Source organism: Plectropomus leopardus, chromosome 5 (assembly GCF_026936395.1).
Source record: "Plectropomus leopardus strain MGB_pleo_1.0 chromosome 5, ASM2693639v1, whole genome shotgun sequence".
NCBI lineage: Eukaryota > Metazoa > Chordata > Actinopteri > Perciformes > Serranidae > Plectropomus > Plectropomus leopardus.
Window position 1 is genome coordinate 37767281 of NC_142180.1, and position 15412 is coordinate 37782692.

The 15412-nt window shown below is 39.1% G+C and overlaps 3 protein-coding genes across 3 annotated transcripts in view; all 3 read left to right on the plus strand.

Annotated features, from left to right (window-relative positions):
* The first annotated feature begins 124 nt into the window (after positions 1-124).
* Positions 125-7670, plus strand: LOC121941065 (protein NLRC3-like). Its single transcript, XM_088078170.1, has 7 exons — positions 125-284; positions 1041-1134; positions 1891-2028; positions 2930-3034; positions 4520-4624; positions 5490-5689; positions 5881-7670. The coding sequence occupies exons 2-7, from the start codon at positions 1064-1066 to the stop codon at positions 7668-7670; spliced, it is 2409 nt and encodes an 802-aa protein (XP_087934296.1). The 5' UTR covers positions 125-284; positions 1041-1063.
* Positions 7671-7736: 66 nt separating this feature from the next.
* LOC148189621 (NACHT, LRR and PYD domains-containing protein 12-like) lies at positions 7737-12633 on the plus strand. The gene is given in 8 exon segments (XM_088077265.1): positions 7737-7756; positions 8503-8676; positions 8767-8800; positions 8899-8988; positions 8990-9072; positions 10512-10685; positions 11615-11788; positions 12098-12633. Coding segments are annotated over 8 exon segments (756 nt in total). The 3' UTR covers positions 12105-12633.
* A 934-nt stretch (positions 12634-13567) lies between these two features.
* rab3b (RAB3B, member RAS oncogene family) overlaps positions 13568-15412 on the plus strand; it is a 35861-nt gene continuing 34016 nt past the window's right edge. The window contains exon 1 of the mRNA XM_088078178.1: positions 13568-13738. The gene's annotated coding sequence lies outside the window, so the exon portion shown is untranslated. The remainder of the gene's footprint in view (positions 13739-15412) is intronic.

Below are 15412 nucleotides of genomic sequence, written 5' to 3' on the forward strand. Positions count from 1 at the left end.
GAATATAAAATGATGACGTTATACTTCCGGCCCAGCAGGGGGCAGCGCGCATCTTTCACATGACCTCAGCCTGTAGTGAGTGTTATCTTTAAATCAACTCTTCCTTTTGTCAGTGCGGAGTTTGAATGAAAGCAGCTGCTGTGACTGCTGTATTGATTTTTGATTGTATTGTATTGATTATTGATTGTGTTGTTGTGTGTGAGCTCGTGCAGCAGAGGGAGGAAACAGTTTGAACAGACAACTGGCCTGCAGAGCAACAGGAAGTTAAACACCTGGGAGGACAGGTGAGTGCCAAGTTTTTGTATTTTGGACAGAAAGAAGTCTATTCAGATCCTTTAGTGAAGTAAACATACTAATACCACATTGTAAAAGTACTCCACTACAAGTAAAAGTCCTGCGTTTATACCGGCAGTGAAGTAAGTCAGTGTGTGTCAGTAAAATGTTTCTGGATGATTTTTTTGGCTGCATTAATGTGTCAGAGTCATTTTCCTGCTGCAGAAGATTTGACAGTTTTTGTTATGTGTTGAAATATATGAAAAGGAAAGTTATTCAGTCAGTAGGTCAAAGCTGATTGTACTTTTTGACTGGTGTAAGTAAACTGATAATGCCCTCCAGATAATATTCAAATGAATAAATTATTGAAATTAACAGTCAATTAATTAGGTGAATAAATACAAACATTTTAGAAAAAATACTAAAAAATACTAATATGTACTTAAGACAAAAACTGATCAATATCAGTATTTATGATATCTGATCCCGAAGAGTTCACCAGATCAACTTCAGAATATAATTTTTCATATTGCATATAACACATATTGCAGTTTTTATTTCACTCTGTTCTGGGATGATAAATAACAGAATAACTAAAATAACAACAATTGGAACAACTGGCCAACCAATTTAACCATCAAACTGGAAAACATTTGTTGTGTTTCCGTCTTTTTGGCTCCAACTGACAGCAGACTTTGCGGACCTTCTGAATCTGCGCTTTAAACCGCTTTCATGTCACTGACGTTTTATTTCCTGTCTGTCTCCAGTTTCGTCAGTTTTGGAGGATAACATGAGTTCACTTCAGCACTTTGGCATGACGAAGCAAGTTACTGCAGGCAGAGTGACGTCACATCCCTGCAGGTTTGTGTTCTGCCTGTTCCACAACTGTATGATACTTTTTTGACTCCAGTAAAATAAACTCTACTGTGTGTGTGTGTGTGTGTGTGTGCGCGCGCGCACGCATGTGCGTGGCGCAGCCTCGCCCTCCTGCAAACAGGAGGCGACACAGAGAAGAGCAGAGAGACACCTTTATTTCTGATGTTATTGCACCAAAATCATAATGAAGGTTTTCCACGGTTCCCACTTCTTGAGTCCAGATGGAGACCCAAGTCTTTTGAAGGTGAGACTCAAAGTCAGCGTCAGTGTGTTTGTGACTTGACACATTTTCCCTCAAATAAAATGGGAGGAGCTGAAAGTGAAATCCAGTTTGTCCAGATTCCATTTTAAACTCGGCAGCAGTCACACACACAGGTCATCTGAGGCAGGGTGAGTGTTTCTACATAATGATTACTGTGATTTACTATCACATAATCTATGGTAACTAATTTGAGCTGATATTGCCTTTCATGTTTGTGTTGTGGTCTAAAAACTGTAAAAAAAAAAATGTTAGCAGACACCCAGAAATTATTTTCATTACTGTTCGAGTAGTCTGTGAGTACTGGAAAGATTTTTGTGATGATACAAAAGTGTCTCAACCGACCCCGCTCTCCCCTACTCTATATCATTAAAATACCCACTCGATATGTGATCAGTGTCTGTAAATACGAAGTAACTGACTGTATAGGTAAAGTTCTGACTTCATTATACTGTGTGTGTTTGTGTGTCCTTTTGTCTCAGATTCACGAAGATGAGTTATTTGGAAGAAGTGGAGGACAGACCAGAGTCCCCAGTGTCCATCTGTCTGCCTGTGAAAAATGACCAAATTAAAGATGAACCTCCACTCTTCAGTAATGAACCTGGACCTTCACATACAAAGTAAGAGACAGTTTCTGATGTAAACTGACCTGAACATGGTTCAGTTTTAATATTATCTAATGATTTACACTACAACACTGTGTTTTTAAAATTACATTAAGTATTGTTTTATTCAGTCAAGGAGGATCATTTAAATTTGGGTATCTACTCATACAGGATCCAGCCTGACTTATATTTATCCAAATGTTGATTAGACTTGTATCTTACACATTTTATGAACAGCTGCAGCTGCTGAATCTGACATATCTTTGTGCTACCTGCATGAAGGGTTCAGCTTCATTGTCACTGTACAATACAGGACTGCATACTGAAATTCCTCCAGGTTGCACACACAGAACATGTAAAAAGTGCAGTAGGTTATAGTGAAGAAACACGGCAGAGTTAGTAAGTTATAGTTTATTTTATATGAACATCACAGTAGCATTGGAGATGTATGCACAAGAACCAGACGTCCTGTGGTTAGTGATTGTAAACACAGGCAAGTTAAAAAACACAGTAGAGTGTAAAAAGAATGAGTACAGTAAAAAAATGGCTTAGAGTAGAGTACAGAAACACAATCCAGTACAGTGAATAAGCACAGTAGATCTCAGTAACGTTGTGCAGTAGAGGATAATAAAGGAATGCAGTTCAGAACAACAAGGACACTCAGTTTAGCTCTTAGTTGAGGTTTGTGATGCATGTGATTAGAGTGCAATAAAAGTAGCTCACAGTAAATAACCACAGTAGACTTTAGTGAAGTTGTAAATATTGCTTTCTTAAACTACTGTTCAGAAGATGCAGATGGAGAAATGAACAAATGTATCTGTTTTTATTATCAAATCTTATTTATGTGTCATATTAATGTTACCTCTGCTCTTTACATGGACTAATTATGCGCTTAAAACATTTGTTGTTTCCGTAGACAGAGAGCAAAGTCTCCAGGATCCGTCTGTCTGTCTCTGAAGAGTGACTGGTCTGTAAGGAATCCTCCACTCTTCAGTAATGAACCTGGACCTTCAGACACAAAGTAAGAGACTGTTTCTGCTGTGAACTGACCTGAAGATGACTCAGTTTTTAATATTTTCTGATGATCGCCGCTACAACACTGTTTTTATAATGACGTGACATATTAGCACTAAAATAAGATTGAACATGTCACTTCAAGTACAATTAATGAATGAATATTTTGCTTTTTGCTCTTTTTTGTGGTTTGTTTTTTGCCCTCATAGTTCACTGACACAGTTTCATGTGACCATGGTGTGTTGGAGTGTAATAAACATCTGATTTATTATTATTTATTAAACTTCCAGCATCATATAAAAATGAAAAGCTCCATCTGAAACAAACTTCAGGTAAATTGAAGCACATTGTGCTGATAATAGGCCAACCTCTCCTGACTGCAGGACTCTGACTTCAGCTTCTGTCAAACTTCTGTGCTGTTAATCATTTTACTCAGGAATTAAAAACTTTGAGTCGGCCTACTTCTCCTATAGCTGCCGACAGCCTGCCGACATTCACAGTTAGAGAAAGGCTGAAAATAAGCTCATGTGCTTGTGGCCCCGGGCCCCCAAAACATTACATCTGCCCCTGGTAATAATAATGAGAGCTCAGCGCGAGCGGCCGGATGAGACACGGAGCGATGCGTCCTGCTGTTTCTAAATAATTAATCCAAAGTCTGATTAAAGCTGAAACTAACACAAAGTCGTCTGTAGAGTCTAAAGAAGTCACTTTCACCTCTGCAGATGTGTCTGTTTCAGACACTTTGGTGCTGTGAGGAGAAGCTGCGCTCTGTCTGTCTGTCTCACTGCGCTGCTGTCGGACCATCAGCTGTTTGATCCACGATGATGAAATGCTGTGGCTGTCAAACACTCAGCTGTATTCTAGAGTCAGAGTCGTTCACTGCATTTTGTTGTCTGCAGTGCTATTCTTAATGTCATTGGCTGTTGGTGTTGTCTGTCAAAACTTGGCTGTAAGCTTTCTATTGACATTCTATCAACTATGTCTCATATTTCATTCGAGGAAAAGTTATATCATGATTGATATCGTTATCATTTCATTGCTGAGCCCTAAAAGCCCGTTATCGTAAATTACAATTTGCCTCAGATGGCATACAGTATACAATTTTAACCCTCACATGGACTGAGGAAAAACTCCCCTGAAAAAAACCCTCGAACCAGACACCTGTTAAGTCTTGTAGCGAAACACTAATGTGCAACACCTGACTACTGAAGGCTTTTTGTGCTGTTAAGAAACACAGTAGAGTAAAAAACTGCTCAGGAGTGGAGTAATGAAATGCAGTAGAGTACAGTAAAAAATGTGGTAGAGTACAGTGATGAAATGCAGTAGAGTCCAGTATAGAAGGGCAGTAATGTAATGTAAAGATGAGTAGAGATGCAGGAAAGTACAAACATATTTGTTATTCTAATGAAATCTTATTTATGTGTCATATTAATGTTACCTCTGCTCTTTACATGGACTAATTATGCGCTTAAAACATTTGTTGTTTCCGTAGACAGAGAGCAAAGTCTCCAGGATCCGTCTGTCTGTCTCTGAAGAGTGACTGGTCTGTAAGGAATCCTCCACTCTTCAGTAATGAACCTGGACCTTCAGACACAAAGTAAGAGACTGTTTCTGCTGTGAACTGACCTGAAGATGACTCAGTTTTTAATATTTTCTGATGATCGCCGCTACAACACTGTTTTTATAATGACGTGACATATTAGCACTAAAATAAGACATTAGAATGGAAATAGGATACACAGATATAAACACAGATAAGCTTCAAGTATCGATCTGATATGAATCAATGTTCAACTGGTCAACAGTGTTCAGAGTACACTGCATACATGACAGATTTGTAAACAAACAAAAAAGAGCAACAGAGAAGAGGGAAGGAATAAAAGTACTAAAACAAGGTCAGTTAGTTGTGTAGGGTTGTGTGTGAAAGTGTGTGACAGTGTCTTTGTATGTGTGTTGGAGGTCAGGGACAGACTTGGTGTAATTTTGTCATGTCAATTTTATTTATAAGCCCGTAGGGCTGGGCGAAATGGAAAAAAGTCTTATCACAATAATTGAATCTCCATATTCTTTCATGTGGATTTCAAAACAGTCCAGGACTTAAAGGGTGAATGATATGAATTTGCTGAGGTGTGGGATTAATCTTTGTACCAGTTCAGACCACATCTTCAGTTTTACCTGTAGCTCAAGTTTGTCTGAATTTCCACCAAAAACACCAAAACTAAAAATAAGTGAGGACTGGCTGCTTCCTATCAAGAACAGTTTCACTGCAGTGAAATGTTTAAACAAATTAGGAAGTTTTTTGCTCTTTGACAACTGTTTTACAGTCGAACGCAATATTTATCGGGAGAGTTTCATGAAGCTCCACCAAGAGATATTCGAATTGCAAGAAATTCAGTGTGTGAATAAAGCAAACTATTTTCAGCTGAGGTGGCAGGAGGTGAAGTTTGTGTTCGTCTCCACAGAGAGGAGAAGGAGGAGCAGCTGTCCTGCTGTGCTCTGTGTCAGGATGTCCTGAAGGATCCAGTCTCTTCCAGCTGTAGACACTGGTTCTGCAGTCAGTGCGTCACCTCATACTGGGACCAGTCTGCTTCATCAGGAGACTCCTCCTGTCCCCAGTGTGGAGACGGATCCAGAACAGGCAGTCACACCAGCACTGTACAAAGTAAGACTGTACATCTGTCCTCTGATGTCAACAAGTCAGAAAACAGGATTCTTCTTGATTTATTTTATGTTGTTCTGCATCAATATTAAATATTTAACTGAAGATCAAACATTTAAAACCTTTTTTTGTTATTTGTCTGAATATCATGGCTTCTCTTTTTCTTTAGTCTCATATTTTTCCGTCTCTGTCAGCAGATGTTGGTCTGCAGGAGGTTTTAGACGAACATAAGATCAGTCTGAAGAGCAGATGTGAACGTGTGACTGAAGGAACTAATGAAAGAGGAAGTGAAACCCTCCTAAACAGGATCTACACTGAGCTCTACATCACAGAGGGACAGAGCGAAGACGTTAATACCCAACATGAGGTGAGACAGCTTGAGACAGCGTCCAAGAAGAAGACCCTCCAGGACACTCCGATCAAGTGCCACGACATCTTTAAAGCCTTACCTGACCAACAGAAACGCATCAGAGTCGTTCTGACGAGCGGCGTCGCTGGCGTTGGAAAAACCTTCACGGTGCAGAAGTTCACTCTGGACTGGGCCGAGGGTTTGGAGAACCAGGATGTCAGTCTGGTGGTTCTGCTTTCGTTCAGGGAGCTGAACTTGATCAGAGATGAGCGGTTCAGTCTCCTCTCGCTGCTCCATGTTTTCCATCCAACATTACAGAAGGTCACAGCAGAGGAGCTCGCCGTCTGTAACGTTTTGTTCATCTTTGACGGCCTGGACGAAAGCAGACTTTCTCTGGATTTCAACAACAATGAGGTCGTATCTGATGTCACACAGACGTCATCAGTCAACCTGCTGCTGACAAACCTCGTCGAGGGGAATCTGCTGCCCTCGGCTCTGGTCTGGATCACTTCCCGACCCGCGGCAGCCAATCAGATCCCTCCTACACGTGTTGACAGGGTAACAGAAGTACGAGGCTTCACCGACGCCCAGAAGGAGGAGTACTTCAGGAGGAGAGTCGGCGATGAAGAGCTGTCCAGCAGAATCATCTCACACATCAAGACATCCAGGAGCCTCCACATCATGTGTCTGATCCCAGTCTTCTGCTGGATCACGGCTACAGTTCTGGACCACATGTTGACCACAGAGCAGAGAGGAGAGCTGCCCAAGACCCTGACCGACCTGTACTCACACTTCCTGCTGGTTCAGACAAAGAGGAAGAAGCACAAGTATGATGAGACGAGTCCACGGGAGCTGACGGAGGCTGACAGGGAAGTTCTTCTGAAGCTGGGGAGGCTGGCGTTTGAACATCTGGAGAAAGGAAACATCATGTTCTACCAAGAAGACCTGGAGCGATGTGGTCTGGATGTCACAGAGGCCTCTGTGTACTCAGGAGTTTGTACCCAGATCTTCAGAAGAGAGAGTGTGATCTTCCAGAAAACCGTCTACTGCTTCGTCCATCTGAGCGTTCAGGAGTTTCTGGCTGCAGTCTACGTGTTTCACTGTTACACCAACAGGAGGACAGAGGTCCTGGAGGACTTCCTGGGGACAGACCAGTATGATTACAAATCCCTGGATGTCTTCCTGGAGAGAGCCATGGAGAAATCCCTCCAAAGTGAGAATGGTCACCTGGACCTGTTTGTTCGCTTCCTTCATGGCCTCTCTCTGGAGTCCAACCAGAGACTGTTGGGAGGCCTGCTGGGTCAGACTGACAACAGTCCAGAGATCATCCAGAGAGCCATCAGAAACCTGAAGGAGATGAACACGGACGATATCTCTCCTGACAGAAGCATCAACATCTTCCACTGTCTGCTGGAGATGAACGACGACTCAGTCCATCAGGAGATCCAAGAGTTCCTGAAGTCAGAGACCAGATCAGAGAGGAGACTCTCTGAGATCCAGTGCTCGGCTCTGGCCTACGTGCTGCAGATGTCAGAGGAGGTTCTTGATGAGTTGGACCTGATGAAGTACAACACAACAGAGGAGGGACAATACAGACTGATTCCAGCTGTGAGGAACTGCAGAAAGGCTCAGTAAGTCCAGATGTGATTAATATCATAAAACAGTTTTTAGGTACACATTATACACACTTTAAAATTCTTAATGTTCTTTAAAGGTACAAGGTAGATTTATTAAGGTATTAAGGTAGATTTTCAGATTAAAATTAGTCCTTGATCCTGCTACATCTTTGGAGTTGAAGGATGAGTTGATTTAAATCAGAAGCTACTATGAAGACTCCAACCGGCTGCTTGGGCATGCTGCTGCTGATGGCATCATACAATTCCTGCAGTACATTTTTTGAATTTGCATCACAGTCTTATGTCCTGTCAGCCCTGAACAGGGGTAGACAGGACCTCATGGTTTACACCTGCACTATGAAGACTAGAAAACTGGACCTGTTGTTCACAAAGAAATGTACAATAACCATTTTTTTTACTACAAGAACACACTCTACAGAAAAATCCAGTTACTATGCAGGTCTAATCAACTCAGGTTAAGGGAAAACAAAGGCCCTATTCTCAGTGGTTAACAACATACTACAACCGCACCAAATCCACCCTGACAAAATGTGACAGTTTCTTACGCATCATTGAGAAGTCTGCAGTTTGTCCCTCCCCTCAGGTAAGAAGTCTGGGTGTCATCCTCAACAGTAACATTAATCACCTCTGCCCATCTCTCACACCTGAAAGCACCACCATTCTCATTCACACCCTGGTTACATCTCACATTGACTACTGCCACTCCTTTCTTTTCGGTCTACCTCTCAAGTCCCAGGATACTGCACACTGGTTAATCATCAAATGCGTGATGTAAATATAAAGTGTGCTCTTTCATAATAACATATTTTGTGATATGTGTGTCTTGACAGACTCTCTGGCTGTGGACTCAGTGAGACTCACTGGGAAGTTGTGGCCTCAGCTCTGAAGTCCAACCCCTCTCATCTGACAGAGCTGGACCTGAGCTGCAACGACCTGCAGGATTCAGGGATGAAGCAGCTGTGTGCTGGACTGGAGAGTCCAAACTGCAGACTGGAGACTCTGAGGTCAGTTCACTTGCTAAGGTTTTCCTTTTTTGGTATCTATTAAAATAATATCCTTGACTGAGGTTACAAAACTCTCAAATTATTTGACAGAAATGTTCAGTCTTTCCAAATGGTTGATCTATTGGTAACAAATCAGAAGAAATGATGATCAGAATGAAATCATCAAGTTTGACATTCATCAAAACAAAAATGAATACTTTATCTCATTTGTTCTCTATTCAGACTGATGAATTGCAGGTTGTTGGAGATCAGCTGTGCTTCTCTGGCCTCAGCTCTCAAGTCCAACCCCTCCCATCTGACAGAGCTGCATCTGAGTGGAAACAACCTGCTGGATTCAGGAGTGAAGCTGCTGTGTGGTTTTCTGGAGAGTCCAAACTGCAGACTGAAGACTCTGAGGTCAGAAACCAACTTTTACTCTGGAGTTGGTATGATGTGAAAGTTGTAGTGACACTAAATTGCAGACAGCAGGCTGATATTATCCTGATCCACACTGAGTATCTTCATGCTGAAGTCTATTTTCTTCTTCAGTGGTTTCATCCATTGACTGTGGCAGAGCAATGTTGAGCTGAAACCTTAATACAAAACAGAAAATTACTCTGAACCTATTTAACATCTGATTTCAAGTCTTTAAATGCATGCGTTGTGTTTGGCTGGCAGAGTTTAAGAGCTGACGTCGTCCGTCTTTATTGAAGCAGCAGCGTGTTGTCATTAATATTCACGAGGGCTCTTTTTCGATTTTACAGTTTTTAAGCTGCATCCCGTTGAGTTCAGGTGTTTTAAGTTTCCACTTTCAAAACTTCTACTTTCTGAACTCTCTTCACCTCTAAACACATAATTAAACACTGAAGGATTTCAAGCAGGAAAATTGGGCCTCATTCACCAACTTTTCTTAAGATAAAATTTCCTCTTTAAACCCCCATAAGCACTTTTCACGGACATTTTGACATTCACTAATGTTTACTTATTTGTGATTTGCTCTTAAGTAAGAACAGGACCTACACACACTGAAGAGTGCTCTTATGCACATTTAAGCGCTGACATGTTTGAGAAAAATAAGTGGTTATTGCGTTTTCTTCCGTTCCACAGTTGTATAGTATAAAAATATTTAAACTACGATGATCATTTTGTGATTTATAATAATGAAGGCGCTGACTCAGGGCTCAGGTCTGTGTCCAGACGTTCAGCTGATGGCACACTGTTGTGTCGGTCCAGCTCAGATGGGTCTCTGCCTGCTGTTGCCCCTCCAGTGCAGCTCTCATCTGAATTTTGCAGTTTTTGGGTTTTTTTTTGTTGTCAGATTTCAAATCAAACCACTTCTTTTTAACCTCATCCCTACTGCGCCCTTCTCCAGATGCAGCACTCGAACAGTGTGTGGTAGCATCCCATGCATCTCTTGTGTGTGACTTTATATCCAGAATATGCGGCACTAAATATCATCGCTCGTTTGCAGTTCTCTACCTGCAGCAGTACCTCCACTTCACAACCACAGAAGTCTTTATATATATATATTCATGTAGATAGATAGATAGATTTGGCATTTTCTCAGTTTTACCTCTTGTGACTTTTGTGTCTGCACATGGCCCTTCAGTCTCATGCCCTTTTAAGGGCATATGTGGGTGTTTCCTTACGCTAATCAGGAATAACTGGCACGAGATTCATCAGTCTGAGAACGAGTGTGAACAATTCTGACGGTTAAGAACATCGTCATGAATCTGGCAACGTTTTTTTTAAGAACTTCAGAAAAATTTACGAAGGAATTTAAGAAGATACTCAGGAAGATGTTGGTGAATGAAGCCTTTTGTTTTCTAAAGTGACGTCATTTATTCTTTGTTCAGACTGAGTTCCTGCAGGTTGTCAGAGATCAGCTGCGCTTCTCTGGTCTCAGCTCTGAAGTCCAACCCCTCCCATCTGACAGAGCTGGACCTGAGCCTCAACGAGCTGCAGGATTCAGGAGTGAAGCTGCTCTGTGATTTTCTGGAGAGTCCAGACTGCAGACTGAAGACTCTGAGGTCAGCTCACTGACTGTTTCTGCTTTAGATCGTATATATTCATATAACAGTTGGACTAATTATGTAATAACATAACTTAGATCCAAAAAAATGTACATTTCCATTTATTCATATTTAAATTTTTCTTATACGGATTTAGTGTTCAGTCACAATAGATGTGTTTCGTAAAGAAAATGTAGAAAATGTCCACTGTGAGTAAATTTCAATATACAATTTTTAGTAAGTGGTTTGAATCGATAAAGTTTACTCGCTGAAGTAGAAATAGTTCTCTGGTTTCTGTTTATTTCAAAGTTTTCATAAATAATGTCTCAGTGATATTAATTTTTCAGAGCACACACACACACACACACACACACACACAGTCTCTAAACTATATGAAAAAGCACAGTGAAATAGCTTTGTGAGATTTATTTTTAATTCCTTATTTATTATGATATAAGTAGATCCTTTTTGCTTATAAAGCAATAACACTGCATGTTTTATGTGCCGCGGCTGCAAAAGCAATATTCTGTTTTTTGAGATGACGAGTACGATTAGGCTGTTTTGGTGGACAGCGTGAGAAACTCGAGGGATGATTGATATTGATCCTTAAGAACACACGCACACACACACACACATTTCTAAAAGCAGCTGTTTAAAGGATCGTTACAGTATTGATCTTCTAATGACAGAGCTGACTGAGATCGGCAGCGTGTCTTTGATGTGTGTTGACATGAATAGGTGTGTGAATGTTGTGCAGACATCTGGATGATGTGTGTAGAAGGCTGACATTATGATGATCCACAATCACACGCCGACAAAGTCACTGCTCATTTTAGGGAACAGCTCATTGATTAGGACACAGTAATGTTGAGCTACACATTTGAAACCTCAAGACATCTGATTGGATTATTAATGACTTTCATCTTCATCGTTTATTCTTTGTTCAGACTGAGTTTCTGCAGGTTCTCAGAGATCAGCTGTGCTTCTCTGGCCTCAGCGCTGAAGTCCAACCCCTCCCATCTGACAGAGCTGGACCTGAGTGACAACAAACTTAAGAAATCAGAAGTGATGCTGCTGTGTGACCTTGTGGAGAGTCCAGACTGCAAACTGGAGATTCTGAGGTCGGTAAAGGGTTAAAGTCAGTCCGTTCTGGTTTGGGCTGTATCGTAGTTAATACAGTTTGTTTCACAGCAGAGATCCAGTATGTGCAGTGAAATGTGCAGAGTGAACAGACTCGATGGCCAGAGTCTCTGCAGGTGTGTGAGCTTCGTGTTTACTCCAACGCATTAACACGAGAGCTGAAAGGAAGCCGCTCCACTCCTGGTCTGAATTGGACTGAAGTCCCTGCTGGTCTCAATGCTGGAAGTGCTGCATCACTGACTGACAGCTGATTCATGACTTCTGTTGTCTCTGTCTTCTTCTCTCGTCAGCCTCTAAGGATCTCGGTCAGAGCGAGTGATCAGAAAGGTGGACATGTTGAGAGGATCAGCTGATGGTCCAGAGAGGCCGAAGCAGCAGCATCAAACTGGTATGGAGAGACTTGGACTGGACCATGTTACTGGGAGGTGGAGTGGAAATGACTCTCAGTGCTGCAGTCTAATTATTTTTTTCACTATTCTTTTTTTGTTTTCTACATTTTTTATGTTATTGTGTGAAAAGTGATATACAAATAAAGTCATTGATTGTTTTCTTAATTTTTAATTATCTTTTTCTTTTTTTAACAGCTTAATTAATTATTATTTTTTGGCTATTCCTGCAAATTTCTGTCTGCAGTCGTTTTCTAAATGTTTTTCTTTTACTTCCAAATAATTTTGTCCTGCATGAATTGTGTTTCTTGTTATTTCACTATATATTTTTTCTTATGTGGAATAAAATATAAAATAAAAACTAAAATAAAGGTCGACCGATCAACTGTTAATTTGTTGCTGCAACGATGACAATTGAAAAATTAAAGTTTTTATCTCAGGTCTTCGTCTCTGTTGTCCTCACTGCTCCGCTTGTCTCCAACTCAGCAGAGGTCACCTGAGGCCTCCTTTATGCTCTGACACATGATTGGAGAGTTTTGGAAATGGCAAATTCAACACTTTGAAACGTTTCGAAACCTGTTCGCTCTACATTGGCATCTGATGGTAGAAGCTTGTATTGCACCCATTTATCATGGTTTTTGTTGTAAGATCCCTTTATCCCAGCCCAAAAGCCTGTATCGCTGTAATAATATATAGTTATATGTATCTATATAAATAAATATATATATATATATATATATATATATATATATATATATATATATATATATATATATATATATATATATATATTTTTTTATATATATCTAAAAAATAAATAAATAAATAAATATATATATATATATATATATATATATATATATATATATATATATATATATATATATATATATATCCGGTTCGATCTCGGTATCTCGGGTGTCGAATTTGCCAGCTCGAGAGAGTTTTGCTTACTGAGTTTGAACAGGTGAGACGTGACGGAGACCAGCTGGTAATCAGAGTTTGGCGGTTTGAAGACCAGTGTGTTTTCCAGGTGAACAAAGTGTGCTGAATGATGCAGTTTGTGAGTTTTTTCAAAAATGTGATTTTGAATTTTACTGGAGTGAAAACTGAAACGAGTTAATCAGTCCTGCTGCTGATACACGAGCTTCAACTTTTCAGAATTGTGAGTTTAGTTTCATCATTTGTGTGTGTACTTTATACTTTGTGTGTATTTTATACAGTCTATGGTGTGTACAATGGAGAAAAACTGTAATATTCAGAATATAAAATGATGACGTTATACTTCCGGCCCAGCAGGGGGCAGCGCGCATCTTTCACATGACCTCAGCCTGTAGTGAGTGTTATCTTTAAATCAACTCTTCCTTTTGTCAGTGCGGAGTTTGAATGAAAGCAGCTGCTGTGACTGCTGTATTGATTTTTGATTGTATTGTATTGATTATTGATTGTGTTGTTGTGTGTGAGCTCGTGCAGCAGAGGGAGGAAACAGTTTGAACAGACAACTGGCCTGCAGAGCAACAGGAAGTTAAACACCTGGGAGGACAGGTGAGTGCCAAGTTTTTGTATTTTGGACAGAAAGAAGTCTATTCAGATCCTTTAGTGAAGTAAAAGTACTTATACCACGCTGTGAAGTACTTTACTACAAGTAAAAGTCCTGCATTTATACCCGCAGTGAAGTATTATTATATTTGCGGAAAAAAACGCTCTTCCGTCAGGAGGTAAAAGGTGTTTGTACTTGCTGTCTGGGAAAAAGCTGAATGTCTGCTGTAACTATCTAAATAATGATGTTATTTGAACATGACTCAGTCTCCCTGTCTAACTACACTTGGCTCGATGTGATTACGCAAAGATATGGTGTAAAATAAAAACATTTAAAAAATCAAATAAATAAATAATTTAAACAAATAAAAAATAAACGTGAAAATATGATAAAGGACCAACAGAAATATAGGCTAGGAACAATAACAACAACAACAACAAAAAAACAACAAAACAATAAATTTAGGAAAAAAAATATTTAGAATTGCATTATATAATTACACTTTTAAGATGATCTATATCAAAATTATTTTAAAAAGGTCTTTAGATTATCATTAATTATATTATACTTTGTCATATAAACATTATACATGTGTATGTGTGTGTGTGTGTGTGTGTTAGTGTATATATATCACTTAAATCAATCATTTAAATAAATACATTTAAAAAAAATAGTAAGAGGTTACGAAACGTAAAGCAGAGTATGGCATAAGATAACAGTTATACAGACTAGAACAAATACAGTAATTTTTAAATGATATACATTGAAAAACATTTCTACAACTATAGTAAAATAACACGAAGATAATCTTAATCAAAAAATATTTTAAAATGGTCTTTATTCTTTGTCATTTAAAAAACACAAGTGTGTCGTCACTGCCCTCCGGTGGTCACAGACTGTAACTACACCTGATTCTTTGTAATTACACATAGTTTATGAAAGTTTATGAAATAGAATTTAAGTTAAACTTCTGAAAAAATGTACTAAAAGTACTTCAACTGTGATTCTCAAAAACTTTAAGATAATCTTAATTTCAAACAAATTAAAAAGGGCTTTAAAAATTACATTGTTATCGAATATATTGTACTGCGTCTCATGAATATCAGGAAAATGTCTCTGTACTGTCCTCCTGGTTAGAAATAAATGAATAATTCAAACAAACAAACACACAAACAAACAAATAAATAAATAAAAGAAAAATAAAAAGGACATTAGGGCCATTGTCGGTAAAAAAAAAGAGGGCAATATTCTGAGAAAACAAATCTGAGAATAACGTTGCAAATTTGTGAGAAAAAAAGTCAGATATTCTCTGACCTTATCAAGTCACAAATTTGAGAACAAAAACTGACAAATTTCGTAGAAAAAAAGTCAGATATTCTCTGTAAGAATAAATAAAAATTTATATATTAAAAAACACCAGAAACATGTAGAGATTTCTTAATTTGCAAAATGAATTTTGGAATTTCTGAATTTGTTTTGTCTTGGAATATTGGCCTATTATTATTATTATTATTATTATTATTATATCTACATTGGCCCTAATATGTTGTCGCAGATCCTTCATCCATTGAAATTGACAAAAAATTACACTTAATGAAGTAATATATCAAGAAAAAAATAAATAGATAATTGCTACTTTTTAGAGGATATTTAAAGTAGAAATAACGCATTACAATATT

Bases quoted from the DNA above. Each gene is read 5' to 3' on its own strand.
- LOC121941065 (XM_088078170.1), top strand. From the start codon at position 1,064: ATGAGTTCACTTCAGCACTTTGGCATGACGAAGCAAGTTACTGCAGGC. The intron at 1,135-1,890 runs GTTTGTGTTCTG...CTTTTGTCTCAG, and splicing joins GTGACGTCACATCCCTGCAG to ATTCACGAAGATGAGTTATT. The intron at 2,029-2,929 runs GTAAGAGACAGT...TTGTTTCCGTAG, and splicing joins CCTGGACCTTCACATACAAA to ACAGAGAGCAAAGTCTCCAG.